The 17,527-nt window shown below is 41.0% G+C and overlaps 3 protein-coding genes across 3 annotated transcripts; 1 reads left to right on the top strand and 2 right to left on the bottom strand.

Annotated features, from left to right (window-relative positions):
- Positions 1-5,350: 5,350 nt before the first annotated feature.
- Positions 5,351-6,715, bottom strand: vkorc1 (vitamin K epoxide reductase complex, subunit 1). Its single transcript, XM_063893888.1, has 3 exons — positions 6,432-6,715; positions 5,961-6,070; positions 5,351-5,797 (listed from the first exon to the last, which is right to left on the bottom strand). The coding sequence occupies exons 1-3, from the start codon at positions 6,599-6,601 to the stop codon at positions 5,586-5,588; spliced, it is 492 nt and encodes a 163-aa protein (XP_063749958.1). The 5' UTR covers positions 6,602-6,715; the 3' UTR covers positions 5,351-5,585.
- A 1,105-nt stretch (positions 6,716-7,820) lies between these two features.
- mapk7 (mitogen-activated protein kinase 7) lies at positions 7,821-13,748 on the top strand. Its single transcript, XM_063893874.1, has 7 exons — positions 7,821-7,929; positions 9,062-9,342; positions 9,474-9,639; positions 9,989-11,517; positions 11,606-12,699; positions 12,821-12,951; positions 13,396-13,748. The coding sequence occupies exons 2-7, from the start codon at positions 9,066-9,068 to the stop codon at positions 13,541-13,543; spliced, it is 3,345 nt and encodes a 1,114-aa protein (XP_063749944.1). The 5' UTR covers positions 7,821-7,929; positions 9,062-9,065; the 3' UTR covers positions 13,544-13,748.
- A 225-nt stretch (positions 13,749-13,973) lies between these two features.
- zgc:92313 (uncharacterized protein LOC436869 homolog) lies at positions 13,974-17,418 on the bottom strand. The gene is made up of 6 exons (XM_063893879.1): positions 17,124-17,418; positions 16,806-16,918; positions 16,593-16,669; positions 15,691-15,962; positions 14,699-14,859; positions 13,974-14,507 (listed from the first exon to the last, which is right to left on the bottom strand). Exons 1-6 carry the CDS (start codon positions 17,167-17,169, stop codon positions 14,253-14,255), a joined length of 924 nt encoding a protein of 307 aa, XP_063749949.1. The 5' UTR covers positions 17,170-17,418; the 3' UTR covers positions 13,974-14,252.
- Between the last annotated feature and the right edge of the window lie 109 nt (positions 17,419-17,527).

Genomic DNA, 17,527 nt, shown 5'->3' with positions numbered 1-17,527 from the left:
GAGAGTGTACATACTGAACATGTCTCGTACAGTAGTTGAAAAATTGACAGCAGTGGAACATTCTTACAAGATGTGACCAAACTGTCTGTTCATTGTTCATTGTTTGCATTATGTATTTCATCACCTAGGCCAACTTAAAGATAGAAATGGTATGTTACAGACAAATCGCATCCTTGTTTGGAAACTACTGTCTTACAGACTAGCTATTGTCCTGCTAATGTGACGTGACTTAGTATAAAGGTTACTCGTCACACTTAAATGCCAAAGGTTAAAAAGCATATACAGTGGGGCAAAAAAGTATTTAGTCAGCCACCAATTGTGCAAGTTCTCCCATTTAAAAAGATGAGAGAGGCCTGTATTTTTATCATAGGTATACCTCAACTATGAGAGACAGAATGAGAAAAAAAAATCCAGAAAATCACATTGTAGGATTTTTAAAGAATTTATTTTCAAATGATTGTGGAAAATAAGTATTTGGTCAATAACAAAAGTTCCTCTCAATACTTTGTTATATACCCTTTGTTGGCAATGACAGAGGTCAAACGTTTTCTGTAAGTCTTCACAAGGTTTCCACACACTGTTGCTGGTATTTTGGCCCATTCCTCCATGCAGATCTCCTCTAAAGCAGTGATGTTTTGGGGCTCTCGCTGGGCAACACGGACTTTCAACTCCCTCCAAAGATTTTCTATGGGGTTGAGATCTGGAGACTGGCTAGGCCACTCCAGGACCTTGAAATGCTTCTTACGAAGCCACTCCTTCGTTGCCCTGGCGGTGTGTTTGGGATCATTGTCATGCTGAAAGACCCAGCCACGCTTCATCTTCAGTGCCCTTGCTGATGGAAGGAGGTTTTCACTCAAAATCTCACGATAGATGGCCCCATTCATTCTTTCCTTTACACGGATCAGTCGTCCTGGTCCCTTTGCAGAAAAACAGCCCCAAAGCATGATGTTTCCACCCCCATGCTTCACAGTAGGTATGGTGTTCTTTGGATGCAACTCTGCATTCTTTCTCCTCCAAACACGACGAGTTGAGTTTTTACCAAAAAGTTCTATTTTGGTTTCATCTGACCATATGACATTCTCCCAATCCTCTTCTGGATCATCCAAATGCCCTCTAGCAAACTTCAGACGGGCCTGGACATGTACTGGCTTAAGCAGGGGGACACGTCTGGAACTGCAGGATTTAAGTCCCTGGCGGCGTAGTGTGTTACTGATGGTAGCCTCTGTTACTTTGGTCCCAGCTCTCTGCAGGTCATTCACTAGGTCCCCCCGTGTGGTTCTGGGATTTTTGCTCACCGTTCTTGTGATCATTTTGACCCCACGGGGTGAGATCTTGCGTGGAGCCCCAGATCGAGGGAGATTAGCAGTGGTCTTGTATGTCTTCCATTTTCTAATAATTGCTCCCACAGTTGATTTCTTCACACCAAGCTGCTTACCTATTGCAAATTGAGTTTTCCCAGCCTGGTGCAGGTCTACAATTTTGTCTCTGGTCTCCTTTGACAGCTCTTTGGTCTTGGCCATAGTGGAGTTTGGAGTATGACTGTTTGAGGTTATGGACAGGTGTGTTTTATACTGATAACGAGTTCAAAAAGGTGCCATTAATACAGGTAACGAGTGGAGGACAGAGGAGCCTCTTAAAGAAGAAGTTACAGGTCTGTGAGAGCCAGAAATCTTGCTTGTTTGTAGGTGACCAAATACTTATTTTACCGAGGAATTTACCAATTAATTCTTTAAAAATCCTACAATGTGATTTCCTGGATTGTTTCCCCCATTCTGTCTCTCATAGTTGAAGTGTACCTATGATAAAAATTACAGGCCTCTCTCATCTTTTTAAATAGGAGAACTTGCACAATTGGTGGCTGACTAAATACTTTTTTGCCCCACTGTATCTACAGATTTTTTTAAAAGTTAGAAAATTGAATATGATAGCATGACTAACAAACGTACAGGCATGATATATGGTATGACGTCAGCTGCAATAATTGCTGTATGCTTTGATAAAGTATAGTTGCTCAGTACCCCAAAGTATGGCTGCAGCTAAGGATTATTTTCACAGTCGATTAAACTGCTAAATAATTTTCTCGACTGATCCATTAAATCCATTTGTTCATTAAATGTCAGAAAAAAGTGAAAAATGTCAATCCCAATTTCTCAAAGCCGATGTCTTTAAATGTATTTTTTTTGTCTGCCTAAATCTTATATTAATATAATTAGATACAAAACAGATACGAGCAGTGTAAACAGCATTTTTCCATTTTTCCATATTCACAACGGATCAATTATCCAAATTGACCTTTTTTCTCTCTATCAATCAATCTAGTCTATTCTCAACCTTACCAAAAAACGATGGCATAATTTATCATAATTGAAAAAAAACTGATATTGGGTTGGTTAGGCAATATCCGTGGATCAGTCGCAGCTCTGTCATCTCAAAACCAATCATGAAGAAATTCTTCATCCAAAGTTTAAAGAAAAACATTTCCGTCAACACCTTGAGTATAACTCATCACTTAAAACAACTTTACTTGTCTTTCAATAGAAATACAAGAAAAATAATCTCGACAAAAGGTAAAGACCTCGACCAAAGTTATGAACAACTCTTGCTGACAAGTTGATGACATGGCGTACGTGGGAACAACAATACTACACAGGTACATATACATTCATGTTAGCTCTGCAACCTTTACACTTCATCCATCATTTTCACTCAAGCCTTTAGGTGCAAATATGCATTATGGAAGTAAGGAAAACAACCCTTTCAAATGCAGTTCTGTAACATTTCAAAACAACACAGCAGGAAGTGTACCTGCCTAATATTAAAGAACTGTCTTACTGTACGCCCACAGCCATGTTAGGATACAAAAGTTACTAAAATAATTTACAGCAAAAGCATTTAAACTCTGCTATTGATCCATCCATCCATCTATCCATATATCTATCCATCTATCCATCTATCCATCCATCTATCCATCTATCCATCTATCCATCTATCTATCTATCTATCTATCTATCTATCTATCTATCTATCTATCCATCTATCCATCCATCTATCCATCCATCTATCTATCTATCTATCTATCTATCTATCTATCTATCTATCCATCTATCCATCTATCCATCTATCCATCCATCCATCCATCCATCCATCCAACCACCAGATGTTACCAAAATCACAATAAGTTCAGATAAAATGTGCTGTTGTTTTACAACAAATAAGATGTGTATAACATTATTCATAGTGGTGTGTTGTCAAAGTAATAAGGGAATAAAGAATACAACTGAACAATTCACTGGCTTTTAAGAATAAATGCTGTTTTGTTGATAGCTACCTTATGAGGAAGGTAGCTATTTCAGGGAAAAGAGAAACCGTGTGTGGTGTCAGGGTTGAGGTAGCAGGCAACGAAAACAGGAAAATGAGTGAGTGGCGCAGTCTGTCCAAACTCAATCAACCATAAGGAAGAACGCAAACAACGCTTCTGAAACAGCACTGAATTGTGAAACACACGGTCTCCTTTCTACCCTTTTGTAAAGCATTGACACTTTCTTTTGTGTTGTTTCTATTGGTCTAGGCTTTGTCGTTTAGTTGAACAAGGTTGTGTAGGACATTGTGTGCAGTTCTCAAGTCAGTGATTGAGTAGACAATGGACAAGTGGAAAATGGCATTTGTCTTAATTGTTTCTTTATCAGAGGTTTGATGAAGATCACAGAGAGTGGCCTGTGGCAGCAGGAATGAAGTCCTATAGTTTGGCTGGATACAGATTCTGATTCTGACAGATTCTGTGCCACAATTAAATGAATGCCATGCTGTAAAGTAACTAAGTACATTTACTTAATTTGAGGTGCTTGTACTTTACTCAAGTTTTTTAAACTTTTTGCTAGTTTGTCGTTCTACACTACAATTCAGAGGTAAATCGTGTACTCCAATACATTTATTTACCTTTAAATACTTTTCAAATGTGGATTAATGATGTGAAAGATAAACCAAGACTTAAATAAGCCTTTAGTTACACCTGGAGTAAATTCACAAGCTTCCATGCAGTATACAAAGTCATGGAAAACTAGCTGCTGCTTTACCAACTTTGATAACACTTCATTAATTCTTATTGCTAGGGAATTTTGGGCTTAGGTAGGTAACCGTTGATGCAGTTCATTATTTTCTCATTCACAGTTTCTTTTCCCATGGCATCGGCTAACAGCCTTCGGGTGCTGTTATCTCCCTTAAGGAGGGGCAGCCTGGGCTCCTTGGTATTGCCAGTCTTTCAGGGACGTCTAGAAGCCCTTCTTATCTGGAATGTAGGCTCCCTGGCGGACATTCTTTTCTATGGTCGACAGCTTTACGTAGATTCAGCGTCCATATTTGTTAAATCTTGCAGATGAGAAATGTTGATTACACACTAGTTAAAACCTCAAACAGCAGAAGAGTTCTTCAGAGTTGATTTGGCAAGCACTGCGTCAACTCTTGGCTATAGCAAACGTCTTTTCAATTTCTCCGACCGTAACGTCAAATAAACCATCAGTGTTTGCCATCGAGTTCCAGCTCTCCTGTGTCTCTCTGAGTTTCGTCTCCATTGCTTGAGAAGTTTACATCACACTTATAAACAAAACATATAATATATATTATTCTGAAATGTGCCAATCTGCATAATGAGTACTTTTATTTTTGGTACTTTAAGTATATTTAATCGCCAATACTTTTTCTAATTTTACTTGAGTCACATTTTGATTGCAGGACTTTTACTTGAAACTCTGTTACTTCTACATTAGTACAGGATCTAAGTACTACCACCTCTGATTAATGCCAATCAATGTATCCAAAAATATCCATAGCAGCAGTACTCATTTAAACTTGCTGAATAGGATGTGCATTTGTGTTAACTAACATTGACTGTGAAGTAAACAATTTTACATTTTCAGATTCCCCATTCCCCTGTCAGTTGGGGTAGCCAACATGAGCTTAGTTTGCTCTGCACAGAAGGCCTGATTTTATCACATTGGCCTGCTGCTTTCATGTTTGTGAGATCCTTTTCCTAAGAAAATTCACCTTCCAAACAACACATCCTGGAAACCGAAACTAAAAAGGCATACCTGATAAGCTAGCAGTTAGCCATTTTATTTTCTAAAGACCACCCAATGTGAATACTGTGGTTTCTGTCTTCCCAAGTAACATTTTACCTCTACATTCACGAGTATGTTATGCTTTGTGGCTCTATCTCCTGGCTAGACTGAGTAACTGCATGTCTCTTGACTGTTTGACCACCTAGTATTTTAGACTGTGGACTAATGTAATGTATTCCAACTTTAAGGATTTTAAAGTTCTTCACAAGCCAGGCTTTAATCACAGGAGACAAGAGTTAGTGTGCAAAAATGTGTATTTGCCATCACAAATTCATATGAACATACAAAAATGACAGCAGCTCTTGCAGGTTTCTGTACTCAAAATCATCTTATACATTTTCAATTATGCATATCCAGTCCTGTTTCTCTAAAAAGTCATGCAGAAGTACTGTGGAAGAGAATATGCTTTCAGATCCAGTGGGGCATCAGCCATCACATAAAAAAGGTGTAGAATTTCACAAGTATCCCATTTTATCCAGCCTTTTCCTTCACTCCTTCAATTGCTCTTCTGCGTTTGATGTTGGTGAAGAGCAACGCAAAGTTAACAATATATGTTGACACGCAGACCATGCAGAAATCCCCCAGAACAAAGGCGAGAATAGATGCAAGGTAGAGAGAGCCAGCCACAGACAGCCAGGAGGCGAAGACCAACAACATTGCTGCTTTTTTGGTCAGAGACAGTCCTGCAATAAACAAAACGAGGGGTTAAGCATTTCCCAAAAATATGTCGGAAATGCTGAAATGTAGGCACAGCTATGGTTGACTAACATTCTGAATGTTACATACAGTATTTAGCATAATACTAAAAACTGCACTGTAATTTGCAGGGGATAATGACATACTAACCCAGGCCCATCTGCAGAGTGTAAAATATGATGCCAAGCACACTGTTGGGCTGGTTCAGAGGGCTATCTGCAGCAACAAAAAACTGGACCAAACCAAAACCACGTCCCCATCTGCCAAAAAAGAAAAAGGGACAGTCAAAACAAGGACATCATATTGAAAACAAAGTAAATAGATAGCCTGCAATGGTTGTTACTCCTGTAAAACAATCAGACATTAAAGTTACTGAATAAAAAAAATAATGTAAAAAGATCAATATCCACTTGGTATTGGCCTTATGGAGAGCAGTATCTGATTTAAAGGGTTTACAGCAGTTAAAGGATTTTAACACGTGGCAATGTAGTGGGCTAGACCTGCAGCTTTAACACGATAAAATAAAAAATGCATTCAATGGTCTCTAAAGAAAAGTCGTTGTATAGGGATTATGCACAACTAAGCAGCTATGAGCAAATAAATGCTAAATAACAAACATACCTGGAGGTGAAAACCTTGGAGCAGCTCACAGACTCCCCCAGGTCGCACATCGCTCTGTAATCTGGGTCACTTTCTCGGGACAGCTCGACGTGAAGCGCATAAACAGACAAAAACAAACCGAACACGCAAAGAAATACCCGCGCCTTTCTCTCCCATTTCGGCAATGCCATGTTTGTTTCAGGATAAGTTTCGCTTTAATTAAACAACTCCAGAATCCGCTCCGGTTTCCTTCCAAACTTCACTAAGATTGTCCTTCTAGGAAGAGACGTGTTGAAAAACCGAGTTCTCTCTTTTGATTGGTCCGGTGGTTTTTGTCATGGCCTCTGATTGGACAGCCGGGTACAGATGTTGAACCAGCCAGAGGAATGTTTACTGTGTATTTACTGTGGACTTCAGTCTGTTTGGCCTTTAGGAAATCACTGCTGGAAAAGTATTAAAAGTGTTTAACATACACCAAAATCAATTTAAAGTAGCCGGCCTGCATTACATTTAAAAAAAATAAAATAATACATTATATTATACAACTGAACAAATATGACATGTTTAATGTAGTTGTTTGAGATACAACTCATTTTAATTACTTTATTAACATTCCTGCACCACTAAAGTATTATAAATAAAAAGAGGCCCCCGGATTAATACCCAATATGTTTGGCCTGTTTTGTCGTTGGGTCCTATGTCAACCTTATTATTAGTTAAAATGTTAATACATTATGTATTAACATATGTTTACATGACCAATCTACTAAATAAAGTTGCAGCTATGCCAAGATACACACATAGGCTATTTAATGTGATGGACAAGTGTAACACAGCGGCTACTTTGAATCTTGATTTCTAAAGTAAAGAGGATATAGAGATGTCAAATCAGGGTTGAAAGTACACACTTTCAACAAGTGCAAATAATCAAATAATACATGTGGGCTACACTTTGACTGCTTACAAGCCATTACTGTGTATAATTCATTTACGCAGACTTCCGACAACTTTTTTCTTTGTATACAAAGCTTTTTTCTCCCTTGTTTCTATCTCCCCTTTCTTCTGTCTATTCATCAATCATAGGCTCCAAGTAATAGCAATTAGGGTAGTTATTGACCTTTTATCAGTAAAGTGATTAGTAATTGTAAAGGTAGTAGTGGTGGTATGTATTGTTGTACTTCACTAGTTGTTAATTAAGTCCAGTATTCATTCAACAAGGTTTAAATGCAGGTACATTTGACCCAATATGGCCCCTCCAAAAATCATTGTATCCTGGAAACAGCGTCACCACCACCACCGAGAAAACAGAGACCTTACTGTCCGCGGTGATGTCCCGCCTCCCACACGTTCTCTGCTCCTATTGGACAATCCTTAGGCTGCATCCAACGTCGTTGGTCGGCGGGATGTCACTCAAACCCCAACAAGGAACTGTACGAGGAAGCGGCAGACAAAAACAAGAGATAGCCGTTCTACTACGGGATTAAAAACACAATTACAGATGTTGTGGGTGGTCCACAAGGTGAGAGTCCAGTCCTTCACTTTGAAACACGTTTTTATTTTGTTCCATTTTGGTAATATAAACCGAGAAACGTATTGTTTAACGGTTTACGTTCACAGAAAGCCTCAGCTTCAGGTAACGTTAGCCTACGCCCCTGCGTCAAAAAGTGGGTAAGGCTGCGTCTTTATCATGTAGGCTAATTAGTTTATTTGAACCTATCTGTAGTACAAGAAGTAGCGTTTCCTTGAAGACAGCACTTTGTAGAATTGTTCTCTGCCTATGTATTTGTAATCATACTCCAGCTATAACCTTAATCCTTCTTTTGACAGAGCTACAGGTTTGAACTGACACCCAGGCCTAATGGATAAGAAGTTGTTGGTCAGCGTGTTGTTTCACTTTGGCCGCAAACAATACCTATGTTAAGTCCATATTGTGACTAAAGTGCAAAATCATTATCTTAATCCAATGGGTGGTATCTGTTAAACTGTTTATACTACTGTACCTAAATGACCACTGACTGACCTTTTGATAAAGAGTCCTGATGTGGCTCCTAGGGGCCCGGAGCTCTGGCAGAGAGGACAATATTTGGGTCAAAGGTTTTATAAACACATACAGAAACAATTATATAGCAGCAAACAACCCTTTCCCATGTACCTATATAGTACATTTGCCTTTAAACCTATATACTATTAAATTAGATTAAAGATACTGAATATTACCTGTTTGATTCACATCTGTGGCTCTCGTTTTTGTCTCATTGTCTAACCAAGGATGTGTTATAATCACAATTTCCCCACCCTCAGGTTATGCTGATATATTGTTTTGTAAGATTGCATGTGTAAATGCAGGAGTTTATTATTCTCATAAATGCGACACCTATTTATTGCTGCTATTAATGATTATCTATTAATTCTATTCCTTTGTTACATCAAAACATAAACATATTTAGTTTACAATCACTTGCAAAGAACTCCAGTATGTACATTTGAGTAGGGCTGAACTATTTAATATTTTTTATGACAAACTGATGAAATCGGTCTGATATAATGTAGTGAAGCTTTGAACTTTAGTTTGATTATCTTCTGTGATTTTTGCAAACATTTGCCGTAATGTAATCTATATAAGAAAAATAACCATGCTTGAATCTTTTCAGGAACATGTCAACTAAGGAGGGAGGAGAAGAAAAAAATGGACTGAATGTGGCCATGTCACCGGAAAGAATGGCCACTGACAAAAGCAGAGAAAACCAGAACCAGGGTAATGTCGAGGCAACAGGAAACCCTGCAGACACCAGCACAGCAGCTAAAAACCTGGCTTTGCTTAAAGCACACTCTCTGGACGTGAAGTTTGACGTTGGAGAGGAGTATGAGGTCATAGAAACCATCGGCACAGGGGCCTATGGCGTCGTTTCATCTGCCAGGAGAAGGGACAATGGTAGGACTGATTTTATGAAGAATACATTTATTCTGTGTGAACTACAATGCTTGATGTTGAACACTATTATCAGTTAATATTGTCATTCAAACTGTTGTATTCATTGGGGCTTTTTTTTTTACATTTCACAGGCCAGCAGGTGGCAATAAAGAAGATCTCCAATGCTTTTGAAGTGCTGACAAATGCTAAACGCACACTGCGAGAGCTGAAGATTCTCAAGCACTTCAAACATGACAACATCATCGCCATCAAAGACATCCTGCAGCCTAACCTTCCTCACTCTGCCTTCAAGTCTGTGTAAGTATTCTTTACTTCCATAGTAGCAAATAACATGTGCACAATGTTCCTCCCCCCCCCCCATTTTAAGCATTCTGTGATGATGATCAATATCCCAAATCTTCAAATGTAATTACAAAAATGTGGTCCTAAAATATGCATTTTGGAAATTGATCAAATGAGGCACAACAGATTAAAACCTTAAAATATAATTATATGTTTAACACAATTATGTATGTGTAAACTTGATTGAGTAAGTTTTGTAACTGAGATAATGTTATAGTTATAGATTGTTATGTTTATAAAGAGATACTTTATAGCTTTATAAATCTCGTACATATTTAACTTTTTACATTTCCACTGTGTGTAGGTACGTGGTGCTGGACCTTATGGAGAGTGACCTGCACCAGATCATACACTCTTCCCAGACGCTCACCTCAGAGCACACACGCTACTTCCTGTACCAGCTCCTCCGCGGCCTAAAATACGTGCACTCTGCCAACGTCATCCATCGCGACCTCAAACCCTCCAACCTGTTGGTGAACGAGAACTGTGAGCTAAAGATTGGGGACTTCGGCATGGCGAGGGGTCTCAGTTCTCACCCCGAGGAGTCTCATTCCTTCATGACTGAATATGTGGCAACTCGATGGTACCGTGCTCCTGAACTCCTGCTGTCTCTGAATCACTACAGCCTGGCCATTGACATGTGGTCTGTGGGTTGCATCTTTGCGGAAATGTTGGGCCGCAAGCAGCTTTTTCCTGGGAAGCACTATGTCCACCAGCTCACTCTCATTTTGGGTGTGTTAGGCACTCCTCCTGAGGGGTTGATAAGTACTATTAGAGCTGACAGGGTACGCTCCTATGTCCAGAGTCTTCCATCACGGTCTGCTGTTCCTTTGGTCAAACTGTACCCACAAGCTGAACCGGAGGCTTTGGACCTGCTGGTTAACATGTTGCGCTTTGACCCTCGTGAGAGAATCAGTGTGACGCAAGCGCTAGAGCATCCTTACCTGTCAAAGTACCACGACCCTGATGATGAGCCAATATGCGTGCCAGCATTTGACTTTGAATTTGACAAGCTTCAGATGAACAGGGAACAAATTAAAGAGGCCATTCTGATGGAAATCCAGGACTTTCATCAAAACAAACAGGGCTGCCGTCAAAGACTGCAGTTCAGGCCCTTGGCAAGGGCAAACGTCAGAGCAGCAGCACAAAGCAGCAACCAGTGTAATGCTCAGCCCTCAACTGTTAACCTAAACAAATCAACACTGGTTCCAATGGCACAACACCCACAAGCAGCACAGATTCAACAACAGCAAATGAGAGAAGTGGAATCTCAACAGCAACAAGATCACACACCAGCAAAAGGGAACCTCACATTTACAACTGGGTCCCTTTTAGAAGTCGCCCCTCCTCATTTGACACATCATTTGCCTCTACTTTCTAAAAGCGAGAGTGGCCCAGTTGATGTGGACATGCCAAGTGCCAACTCAGACAGTGGTCAGCCTGAAACTATAGATTTAACAACACCGGTGTCTGGTCAGGATGCTCCTTCAGAAACAATGAGAGACAGTGAGGTGCAAGAGCAGCTAACAGGAAGTCAGGCTCCTCTGAGTCAGCCAGCACAGAACCAGTCCATGACCCAGGCTCCCACATCTATTCCTGCAACACCAGCACAAACCATGACACCCCTACCCACCACTGTGCCTTCCCTAAGTCTCTCCGTGGTACAGGCCAAGTCTCTGTCTCAGACCCTTTCACAGTCACTGTCTAAGAATGCCAGGCCTCCTCCAGGTGGCGGAGAGGGAACCAGAAAAGAAGGAGCCATTTCAGAGGATACTAAAGCTGCTCTTAAAGCGGCTTTATTGAAATCAGCTCTCAGAAATAAAGCCAGGGGTGGTAAGTTTGTTGTTTTCCATATCTTCGTACATCATCGACTTGGCTCTCTTTAGATGTCCTTTAACATTATTTTCCATCTTCACTGCAGATGGAGGTACCTCTACGCTGGGCCTCGACGTTGCCGCAGGAGGAGGTGTATCATCCTCCCTGTCTTCAGTTCCAGATCTGCGTCGGCCTGTCACAGCTCAGGAGCGTCAACGGGAGAGAGAGGAGAAAAGAAGAAAGAGGCAGGAACGAGCACGAGAGAGGGAGAGGAAAACAAAGGAAAAGGAGAGAAGAGAGGGAAGGCAGGGGGACTCGCTGGGTGGGGTTCTGCTGAGTGACGACGATAAAAGCCTTTTGCAACGTTGGACAAAGATGATGGACAAACGCAATGAGAAATCTTACACTCCTAATCACGACGGAGCCAAGAATAAGGACTGTAATGTGATCTCCCACAGGGGTGCGGCCATCAGTGATCAAACTCAAGCAGCCCTGAACAATAAAACAGGCAAGGAGGCTATTAAACAATTACTTTCACAAGTTAAACCTAACCAGCCGGGCGTGTTTCAGCCTCCCAGCACCCAGCAAACATCCCTACATTTCTCCATGAGCCAGAGGAAACCTTCAGTGGAAGGTGACGTTGCTGTAAGCGGAGGGATGGATATAATGTCGGTCACTAGTGGCTTTGTTAAGAACAACACGCTCAAACCTCACAGCGAGCGCAACGGACAAAGTGGTTTCAGCTGTTTTGGGAATTGGAACGGCCAGCATCTAGAGACGAGGCCGCCACAACAACCACAACCAAACAGGAGACTGCAGCCTCCACCGTCGAGCTTTCTCCAACCTCAGATTCAAACCCAGCCTGACCCTCAACCTCAGACGCAACTGCTTCCCCTGGAGAGTTTTTTGGCTAAAGCTCAGACATTAACCAGCAGAGAGACAAATGGGAATGTTGATATCAGACGCCAGAATAACCTCAACTCCCACCCGAACGCCTCGACTATAACCGCTGGTCCGATGGAGAAGCTGTGTAACTCTGTAGGAGAAAAATCAAGGACACCGACTGCAAACCCTCTCTGTGGGGCTTTAGGGGTCCCCTCACAGCCTCATCCCAGTTTAGGATTCACAGATACTGGACAGCAAGGGCCCTCTGTAGCCCCTGACATCCATACAGTAACTCTGCAGCTCTCAAAGTCCCAGGTAAAATATTCTATTGTGTACATGTATACCACGCTTAAATGTCACACATATCTTCTGCTTGCCTTGAGCTGATCTTCAGGAAGTTCAGTTGACCCATCGTTTCCTATTTTTCTCCTGTCAGGTGGAGGATGTTTTACCCCCGGTGTTCTCCGTCACCCCTAAAGGCAGCGGGGCCGGGTACGGCGTGGGTTTTGACCTGGATGACCTTCTCAACCAGTCTCTCACAGACCTGCAACACTGTGATCGGGACAGGTAAGGTCTCAACCATTGTGAGCCCGGTTTCTAGTATTGCTTTCACAAACTAATCTAATGTGTCATGATGGTTATACAAAATAAAATAGAAGCTTTATGCTTAATTTCTACAAATTCACCCAAAAAAAATGACCTTCAAAATAGCCCCATTCTTCCTCATTAAAAACACTCATATACTCCCTTTTATTTTATAACTGGCTGCTAATTTGATATAATCACTTAGTTTTTCTAATGCGCCTATTCATTTTTCTTCTTCTTCGTGCGCCTGTCTCTTTATTTAATATGTTTTGAATAAATCTACTCACTTCATTTTTGCCTTTTATTTGCACTGTCCCTTAACAATGTACATTTCTTTGCTGTTTTCAATGTGTTATTTAAATGAGTATGATAAAAACAAGAGAAAAACCACTCAAATGCTTTCTATATTTCCTGCTCCTCCCCCAGTTACGACTCGGCCCCCCTCTCAGCCTCCCTGCTCTCTGACTGGAGCGAGGTGCACCGCATGACGCCAGCTGATCTGGAATCGCTGCAACAGGAGTTGCAACTCGGCTCTCCAATGATCCTCTCTGATACCATTCCCCCTGATGCCTGACGTTCCTTGTCTGGACTTTAACAGAGAACACTTTTATTTGAGTGAATGTTTGATTTTTTAAAGTATGAAAATCTTGACTGAAGACTTATACAAATTAATTTAAAAGCTAGCTTTTTTTTTTTTTTTAACAGGCACTACCAAGTAGTCTTTTTTTTACCATAATGACATGCTGCGCTCTCTTTCTAATAAAGAAGTGTCAACACCTGCCTCTGCTTATGGATATTTAATTTGTGTCTCCTGAAATATGATGGGGATATTTGTTCAAAATGTTTGGAAGGCAACGCATCAGCACTGAAGAGTGTATAAGAGGTCCATATAAAAAGGATCGACAGCTTTAAAAAGAGCATGAATAAACCTTTGATCCATAAACACAATGTTTGTAAAGCAGTTCCAAACTCAGCTATCTGAAGTTGAACAGAACACTGACCTGTTTTTAAGAATCAAATTAACAATTTATTTCAAATACAGAACACACAATTTATTAAGCTCTTGATTTCAAATACAAACTTATCAAAACTACTTTTAATCAAAGCTCGTAATGCAGTCATATTTAAAAAAAAAATTAAGATTAAATTACATTTCTTGTTTAATATGGCTTGATATGCACGTCAGGTAGTTTTCTAGTTCTACCATTCTCGATAATCTTGGACATCTGACATATTATTAGTGTTCTCCTTCATTTGGCCGGACATCCAGTTGATAAAGTGTTCTACCTCTGAAGCCAGATCAGTAGAAAGGACAGACAGCTGACCAGCATGGCCGCCCTCCCACACCAGATCGGAGTAGCTCGGCCATACAGGCGGATCCCTGGCACCGTGTCACTGATGAAGCTGGAGTAACTGGTGAGTCTCGCGTAAACACCTGGCTGGTTTTCTTGAGCGCAGCCTAGTCCGAAACTCACCACCCCAGCCTGCACCCAGGTCCCATTAACCATCTTGCAGACAAGGGGCCCTCCTGAATCGCCCTGAGGAGACACAGACTCATTCAGCTCAGGGAGGTAATAAAGTTCTCAAAAGGAAGATCTTAAAAACGACAATGCATGCTAGCAGGAAAGCACACGTGTTTTTCACTGCAAGTTTTGTTTTTGCTCGTGCACACAAGTGTGTCCGTGTGACTGTAAACACAGAGCATCACAAACAGCTGATCCAACAGTACCTGGCAGGAGTCCTTGCCGCCCGTCTCGTATCCAGCACAGATCATGTCATACAGGATGTCCACCTGCTCCGTCGGGTGCGTCTCGTACATCTCCTGACATGAACTCTGGGAAATGATTGGCACCTCCACTTCCTGCAGAGTCCCGACTCCTGGCAGAGGGACTGAGGGGAACACGGGGACAAAATTAAGGTGGAGAACAAAAGGAGAGTGAGACTTTGTAACTTCTGCAACTAAACTGTACGAATCTTAAATGGCACGATGTGATCTCTGACGCTAAAGGTTTATTGGATTTGTACAATAGTGCAATCACATTGTATGCCACCATCAATTCTGAAGCCAAGCCATTCTCTCTTGATGTTTATCCTAAATGAGGCAAGCAGTTAACTTGTTTATCCAAAATTGTAACACAAGATGGTTCCTCAAATCCTAGTTAATATTTTCATAGCATAACCTCTCTATCATTGATGTCTCTGAAATGTGTTTAAAGAGAATGATCTGACATGAGGAGAGAGATAACACATTTGATATGTAACCTAAGGCCTACTTAACTGATTCATAACATGAGAAGGATCACCAAAGATCAGAATATGTAGAAAGTCTAAGGTTTAAATATGTATATATAAATAAAAAGCAGTACCATAAAAAAAACTACTTAACATAAGTAGTAGGTGAAGATTATTGCTACCATCTACAGTAGTATGGTTCAAAATAAATGCTAATTACTAGTATTTTTTTGCATTTAAATGACATCTTGATTGTATTTTAAACTATTTATTATCCTCAAGTGTATCAATATTTTCTAACACCCCTAAATGAAAAGTGCCGTAAAGTGAGTGTATTAGATAAGAGTGTTTTTATATTTGGAAATGCTCATTTTAGTACTAACTCTCATTGAGAATCATGCGTCAGAAGCCTGTAAAAGATGTAACTGCTGACGGTTACGGTTATCTTCACATATGCTAAGATAAGGTGATGAATTTTGCAAGCCTTACCATTATCCCGGATATTTCCCCAACCGGTGACAAAGCACCGCATGCCTTCTGGGAACAGCGTGCCAGAGTTGGGCAAGCAGATGGGCTGGACGTAATCTGACCAGGTTACCGGGCTTGTGAGCTCCATCAACACCAGGTCCTTCCCGTTGTAAGGCTCGGTGTACCCGGATGGGATCACCAGCCGGTTCACACGGTGCGTTGACTCGTGCTGGTTCAATGCGTTCAGCTGGTACCGGCCAACGTAGATGATGTAACCACTTAAGTCTGAGGGACTGAAAGAGGACGGATGGTATTCAATACAATAAGGTATTTAATGGCCTAATGGCAGGCAGGTGCTACTTGAAATTTTTACCATAATATAGGATAAAATTACAAAGTCATGCACTCACTTTAATAACATGTTGTTGGACCTTAAACATTCATCTATTAAAACCAAATAAAAACTGCATTGTCCTAGTGCTGGGCGGTTTACCGTTTCAATACCGAATACCATGAACTTTAAATGAATTGTTCCCATACCGCAATACCGTTTAAAAAAGTGGTGAAGGGCGCTCGAGCGGTGCAGCAGTGAAAGGAGTCCGCTTTTCAATCACAAATCATAAAAGGTATTTAAATTTACTCTCTGCAGTTTAGGGGAAGGGAGGATTTGTTTACATTCTCTAACATACTTCCTGGTTAACAATACAACTAATACGTTTTTGATGGATACAAGACTTCCTGGTGTGCATCCTTGCAATAAGTGATACTTTTAAAAAATATCAATTAGTTATTTGAATTTAGGAGAGGTAAGCTTACTGAATAGGTAACATGATATCAAACACCTACAAGAACCAATACAGCTCACCAAAGAATGTGATTGATCCTCAGCTGTGGGTCAGTGGGTCAGAGGAGAGTTTACTTACTTGGGGAAACAGTGAGCAGCTGATAGGACCCAGTACTGTGAGATGATGGAGCCTCCACAGATATGACTATTCTCGAACTGGCCGAAGAGGGGGAAGAAAAAGAGTGTCACCTCAGACTCACAAACAAACTCCCTTCCTCAGCAGGTTTGATAAACAAGACCTAGAGTAAACCCCACATATAACTGATGCTGAAGAGTATTACAAGGGACCTACCTGTATATCCACCTGCCACGGCCAAGCACCATCTATGACGTCCATTCCTCCCACAATCCTGTTCTCCACTATCGGGGGTCGTCCACATTCTTGGGCGTAGGAAGCCAAAATACCTAAATATATAAACATAAATTACATTTAAAATTCACTTTGATCGAAGTAGCTGTTTTTCTTTTACTAACCAAGCGGGAAAAAACCCCCCAGTTCTATTCAATTAGCTAAGAGTGCACACAGCATGTTTAACAGGTGGACAAAGAAACAGCAGAAATGGGGGAGAGCAGGGGGGAGATCGAGGGGGAAATGAGGGTTCAAACTCACCTGTTACGCACAGAAAAATGGCACGAAACTGTGATTTAGGCGACATTTTGTCAGATTTCACTACAGGAAATAACGGAGCAGAACCGACTAGCTCGGACGAAAACAACTTTTATCCTCTGGATAACGTTACGTTCAACTTCCCACTTCTTTCTCTGCTGAGGCTTAAAACTGGAACAGAAAAGATCTTTTAAAAAGTTACATTTCCGTCCGTTTTTCCGTCGATAAATCCCTTAACGGTGCCAGGCTTAAATTCCGCTGCAACAACCAATTCCGAGTGAACGCCTCGATCACCAACAGATGGTTACCTGTGCACCTACAGCCAATCATAATGCTTGTCCCGCCTCCCAATTCACCTGAGCACCAATGACATTTGACGATCAAAACCGCAGACCAACTAGATTTGG

This window comes from Eleginops maclovinus, chromosome 10 (genome assembly GCF_036324505.1).
Source record: "Eleginops maclovinus isolate JMC-PN-2008 ecotype Puerto Natales chromosome 10, JC_Emac_rtc_rv5, whole genome shotgun sequence".
Classification (NCBI taxonomy): Eukaryota; Metazoa; Chordata; class Actinopteri; order Perciformes; family Eleginopidae; genus Eleginops; species Eleginops maclovinus.
The sequence above is the reverse complement of the archived record's forward strand: the minus strand, read 5'-3'. Positions and strand labels throughout refer to the sequence as shown.

What these genes read in the sequence shown, in the direction of transcription:
- vkorc1 (XM_063893888.1), bottom strand. Translation starts at nt 6,601, where the DNA reads ATGGCATTGCCGAAATGGGAGAGAAAGGCGCGGGTATTTCTTTGCGTG. An exon ending in TCCAAGGTTTTCACCTCCAG is followed by an intron (nt 6,071 to 6,431) that starts GTATGTTTGTTA and finishes CTTTTTTGGCAG; the next exon opens with ATGGGGACGTGGTTTTGGTT. An exon ending in CACTCTGCAGATGGGCCTGG is followed by an intron (nt 5,798 to 5,960) that starts GTTAGTATGTCA and finishes TGTTTATTGCAG; the next exon opens with GACTGTCTCTGACCAAAAAA.
- zgc:92313 (XM_063893879.1), bottom strand. Translation starts at nt 17,169, where the DNA reads ATGTCGCCTAAATCACAGTTTCGTGCCATTTTTCTGTGCGTAACAG. An exon ending in CATTTTTCTGTGCGTAACAG is followed by an intron (nt 16,919 to 17,123) that starts GTGAGTTTGAAC and finishes TTATATATTTAG; the next exon opens with GTATTTTGGCTTCCTACGCC. An exon ending in GCTGCTCACTGTTTCCCCAA is followed by an intron (nt 15,963 to 16,592) that starts GTAAGTAAACTC and finishes GTCCTCTTTCAG; the next exon opens with TCCCTCAGACTTAAGTGGTT.
- mapk7 (XM_063893874.1), top strand. Translation starts at nt 9,066, where the DNA reads ATGTCAACTAAGGAGGGAGGAGAAGAAAAAAATGGACTGAATGTGGCC. An exon ending in CACTCTGCCTTCAAGTCTGT is followed by an intron (nt 9,640 to 9,988) that starts GTAAGTATTCTT and finishes CACTGTGTGTAG; the next exon opens with GTACGTGGTGCTGGACCTTA. An exon ending in TGCAGCTCTCAAAGTCCCAG is followed by an intron (nt 12,700 to 12,820) that starts GTAAAATATTCT and finishes TTCTCCTGTCAG; the next exon opens with GTGGAGGATGTTTTACCCCC.